The sequence below is a fragment of the Austrofundulus limnaeus genome, unplaced genomic scaffold (assembly GCF_001266775.1).
Source record: "Austrofundulus limnaeus strain Quisiro unplaced genomic scaffold, Austrofundulus_limnaeus-1.0 Scaffold181, whole genome shotgun sequence".
NCBI classification, from domain to species: Eukaryota; Metazoa; Chordata; class Actinopteri; order Cyprinodontiformes; family Rivulidae; genus Austrofundulus; species Austrofundulus limnaeus.
The window spans coordinates 924,601-929,584 of NW_013952583.1; the positions used below are offsets into that span (position 1 = coordinate 924,601).

The 4,984-nt window shown below is 38.4% G+C and overlaps 1 protein-coding gene across 1 annotated transcript in view; it reads right to left on the reverse strand.

The window, feature by feature from the left end:
- Positions 1-3,326: 3,326 nt before the first annotated feature.
- The window catches only part of nenf (neudesin neurotrophic factor), a 6,341-nt gene continuing 4,683 nt past the window's right edge, over positions 3,327-4,984 (reverse strand). Inside the window, exon 4 of the mRNA XM_014018044.1 lies at positions 3,327-4,132. Coding sequence (XP_013873498.1) covers positions 3,956-4,132 — 177 coding nt within the window. The 3' untranslated portion in view covers positions 3,327-3,955. The remainder of the gene's footprint in view (positions 4,133-4,984) is intronic.

Here is a 4,984-nt window from a genome sequence, read left to right on the forward strand (position 1 = left end):
AACTAAAAGAAATCAAGAAAAAATGTGGTCAGCAACTTAATTTTTTAGACCAAGCAGAGGGAAAAAAATATGGAATCACTCTGTAAATTTTTATTCCCAAAACTAACACCTGTTGCATTAAACCAGATCTGCTCGTTAGTCTGCATCTAAAAAGGAGTGATCACACTTTGGAGACCTGTTGCAAATAGTGGACTGACATGAATCATGGCTCCAACACGAGACATGTCAATTGAAACAAAGAAGAGGATGATCAAACTCTTARAAGAGGGTAAATCATCACGYAATGTTGCAAAAACTGTTGGTTGTTCAGTACAGCTGTGTCTAAAWTGTRGACCAAACACAAACAACACGGGAAGGTTGTTAAAGRCAAAGAYATCAAAGCATCAAGACAGAAAACTTAAAGCAATGTGTCTCCAAAACAGAAAATTCACAACAAAACAAATGAAGAACGAATGGGAGGAAACTGGAGTCAATGTCTTGACCAAACTGTAAAAAAAAAAACGCCTAATGGAAATAGGATTTACATACAGAAAAGCTAAATGAAAGCAATCATTAACACCTAACAGAAAAAAACAAGCTTACAATGGGCTAAGGAAAAGCAGTTGTGGACTGTGGACGACTGGATGAAAGCCATATTCAGTGATGAGTCAAGAATCTGCATTGGACAAGGTGATGATGCTGGAACTTTTGTTTGGTGCCGKTCCAGTSAGATTTATGAAGAGGACTGCCTGAAGAAAACAACCAAATTTCCACAGTCCTTGATGATATGGGGCTGCATGTCAGGCAAAGGCACTGATGGCTGTGGTTCATCCTTCTATCAATGCACAAGTTTACATCGACATTTTGGACAGTTTTCTCATCCCTTCAATTGAACAGATGTTTGGAGGTGATGAAATCATTTTCCAAAACGACAATGCATTGTGCCATATAGGGCAGAAACAGTGAAGGCATTTCTTGGAGAAAGACACATTCAGTCGATGTCATGGCCTGCAAATAGTCCAGATCTCAACCCAAATGAAAATCTTCGGTGGAAGTTGAAAAAAATGGTCCACAAGAAGACTGAGCTGATCTGGCAACAGCAGTCAGAGAAAGTTTGACTTAGATTGATGGAGTGTTGGTCTCTCATTAAAGGCACAGTGTGTAGGATTTGTTGTTTTCAGCGACATCTAGTGGTTGAGTGGTTGAATCATCCTCCCTGGTCCTCCCCCCACCCCCCCACTTCCAAACACAAAGGAGTTGCTACGGTGTCTCTCAGGTGTCAAAAATCTTTGATAATTCCAACCGCGATGTCTACCAGCAGCTTCAGGGCTAGTGATGTTTCAAGTGGTAAGATTATGAGCTTTAATAAGTAAAATTATCCCAGCTACAATGACAGACAACAAATATTACATTTGTAGTATCACAACTAAAACCGTTTTTGACGCCGCCACCGCAGTTTGTCCTTCATGAGCCTTCGTAGACAAGATGGCGGTTCAAGATGGCGGCTGCCTGTAGTGGCGACCCGCGACCATGGAGATATAAACAGCTTTTTATAAGGTAAAAATAATAAAACAAGGTCTTTGTCTGCAATGATTAGACATGTTTTTTATTATTGTCATAAGTGATTATCTCAATTTCGGCTAAAAGAATTGACAAAATCCTACACACTGTGCCAAGTCCATGCCTCAGAGACTGCAATCTGTTAGAAAAAAAACGGAGGTGGTTCAACTAAATACAAGTGATGTGTTGGAGTGGTCTTTTGTTTGTTTTTCATGATTCCAAAATTTTTTCCTCAGAATTGAGAGATTCCATATTTTTTTCCCTCTGCTTGGCCAAAAAAAGAAACTGTTACTGACTGCCACAATTTTTTTCTTGATTTATTTTTAGTGTTTCTTAAAGCCAGAAAGTTATCATTTGTAATTACTTTAATGTTGTGTCATGCCTGTGATCTGCCTTTTTTTTCTACAAAATTAAACAACTGAATGAACATCCTCTGAGGCCGGTGATTCCATAATTTTTTGCCAGGGAATGTATTTGATGATGATATTTGAGTTTAAATAAATAAAACATTTCACATTTTCCATGTTGCTACAGCAGTGACTGATTAAAAGTAAACTGCGACAGAGTAAATGTTAAATTTCAGATGGTCCATCGGTTTTCCGTGCTTGAGACTTTAGATTAAAGCAACAAGAGCAGCTCTACTTAAAGTTAATGTGCTCATAGTCAATATTTTAATTTGCTTGTTTTATAAGGCTCTAAAAATAGCTGTAGACCAGGGGCCCACACCTTTCCTCATGATTTACATGTGAGGAGACACAAGATGCAAATAAATGATAAAAGTACTTCCTGACAGAGCAATTCTCACAAACTGGTTTATATTAAAAGCCTCAATTATTTCAGCTTCTTTTATWCAAATAAGTTATTTATAATAACTTTTGAACAAACACCTTACTGTCTTCAGTATCTCGGCTGTGGGTTTTTCTTTCGAGCTGCTGCTAAATTTAAAATGTTTCTGGGTCTGATCAAGTCTCCCAGCGGAACGAGACCAACCCCAGAAAGACGGAAGGATGAAGTTGGTCTGATCATACCAAATAAACAGATTTACCTCCGCTGTGGCCACCAGCAGGGCAAAGCAGCCGGCTCCACCCTAAAAGCTGAACCTGGCTCCGCACCTGAACGGCTGTGACCTTTGATCAGAAAACACAGAGCTGGAGAACAGCAGGCAGGATATTTAAGCTGCGACACAAGCCGAAAGATGTCCTTTTCCACTTAAGTGTAGTATCGGTACGGCCAGTGTCGGAACGGGTCAGTTTTCCATTGACGTTCCAGTCCGGTTCCAATGGGTGTGTTTTGGGCGGTTGGTGGAGGTGGTTTTTAGTTTTTCTGAAAAAGGTTAATGGGCAAAATGAGAGCTRGAAACACATTTGATGAATAACTTTTGAATTTTTAAAAATTTGCAAACATTTCTAATTAAAATTGGATGGAATCACGACTGTCACTGCTACAATTGAAAAAATGGCTCCTTGAGTTGTTGTTGTAAAGGCAGCTTAGACGCAACCAGTGACTCCACCCCCTGGCCAATCAGTGAGGAACAGTGTTCTGACATCGCATTTTGGTGTCAACTGGGGCCGCTTGGAACCACAATGAAGTAGTTACTAAAAAAAGGGCCGGTTCCATGAATCTGGCCTAATGGAAATGACTTGGAACTGTACCAAACTGTACCGACACTAGTGGCACTAGTGAAAAAGTGGCACAAGACAGCAGAAGCTTGGGTTTGTGATAAAACTTTAAGAAAGCACTGAAAAGAAAGAATTTATTTTATGATTCAAAAACAAACTGAGAATGGATGATGTCAAAATTACTGTTTAATTATAATAATCTGATTTTTTACTGAATGATGCACTTAGTGTTTTAATAAAAAAATGTACAACTGGAAGAATTAAATGTTAAMTAGATAAGAAAAAAATAATTCATTTGTTGTAAAACAAAAATAAAACAGGTTTTGTTTCCTCCACACACTGTACAATGCTAAAAGACAAAAATAATGAAACATTTCAAACAAACCAAAACCTGCAGCATTGATGACACCCTGTGCCAGACATCTTCTGACAAAACAAACTGAATTAACTTTTGTTTCAATTTGTATTTGGAGAAAASCAGAAAACACCAGAGTTAAACAAATACCCAGCAGAATAGGTTCACAACTGTATTTAACCTGTTGTTACGTCACATCCAGCCTCAGTCTGTCAAACACTGACTCACAGGAAATCATCAGAAAATGTCCAAATGTGAAAACTCAAAGATTCAAGTACAGAACCATCAGAGTGAGAAACGTCTTCAAACAAGCGTCAATGTTTAGCACATATTTGACCCTCAGCTCACACAGAATCACATAAACCTGAGTTCAACAACAACAAAAAAATACTTCTTTGGTCCACTTGTGTGCGTATTAACAGCTGTGATTATGAAGATGGAGCTAGAACTCGTCTTTGATCTGAAAATGAGGCTGGTCTTCAGGTTTGAAGTGTTCGTTGGGACTTCCGTCTTGGTTGAGGATCCGTGCGGCGGTGTAACCCACAATAGGGTACTTGGTTTTGTACGTGCCTTCAAAGATATCATTTAAAGACTTCAGCTGCTCATCTGTGAGGCCCGCCTGTGGACAAGAAGATGAAACACAGGACCTTTGATTTGGGCTTTAAATTCTGCCTTTTTCTCCTTTATTTTTTTGTCTGAATCAGGATGAAGAGGTTTGGCAATCCTGTCACATTTATTATGACACATTTATGATGCAAAACCATCCGCAGTAAGACATTTTAACACTTGCAATGGTGAAAAGTAAAGCTGATATGAGCATAAGCACAAAAAATGTTGAAATAATGATATAAACATAATAACATTTCATGTGCTAAATTATAAAAACTGATTTCAACTATTTTTTTAAAACCTCAGTGAAAACGTATTTAAATTCTGAGCCCGGAAACAAGCCGTCTCCACATTCGGCTGTGTGCAGAGCACTGATGTTGGGATGTTTCTCATTATTGTCTTTTTGACAAGTCCAATTCGAAAATGTCTGAACTACAAGCAAAGCCTGCCAAACGGCATATTGCTGTTGACAACAGGCTTTGTGTTCTTTTTGCGTCTGAGGAAACAAGAACTCATAGATCAGCTCTTTATTTATGGCAACGACTGGGAAACAATAAGAAAGCTGTGGGGCCAAGGTTGTTTACTCTATTTACTCCCCCCCCCCCACCTTTTTTTAGCAAAAACAGCAAAAAATAAAATGTTGTGTTTTGGGAGCTATTTGAACAAGACTGAAGAGAAGTTTGTTGACAATGTGACTTTAATATTTTAGAGGATTTTTAAAAGGCTGACAGAGAACTTCATGATCGTTTATCATGTAATGAGGCCAAAATAATAACAATAATAACAATAACAATAATAACTAGAACTGCAAAGCAGTTATGACCGGGGTCCAAGCCCTTTTATGCATGTCAGCCTTTGTCAT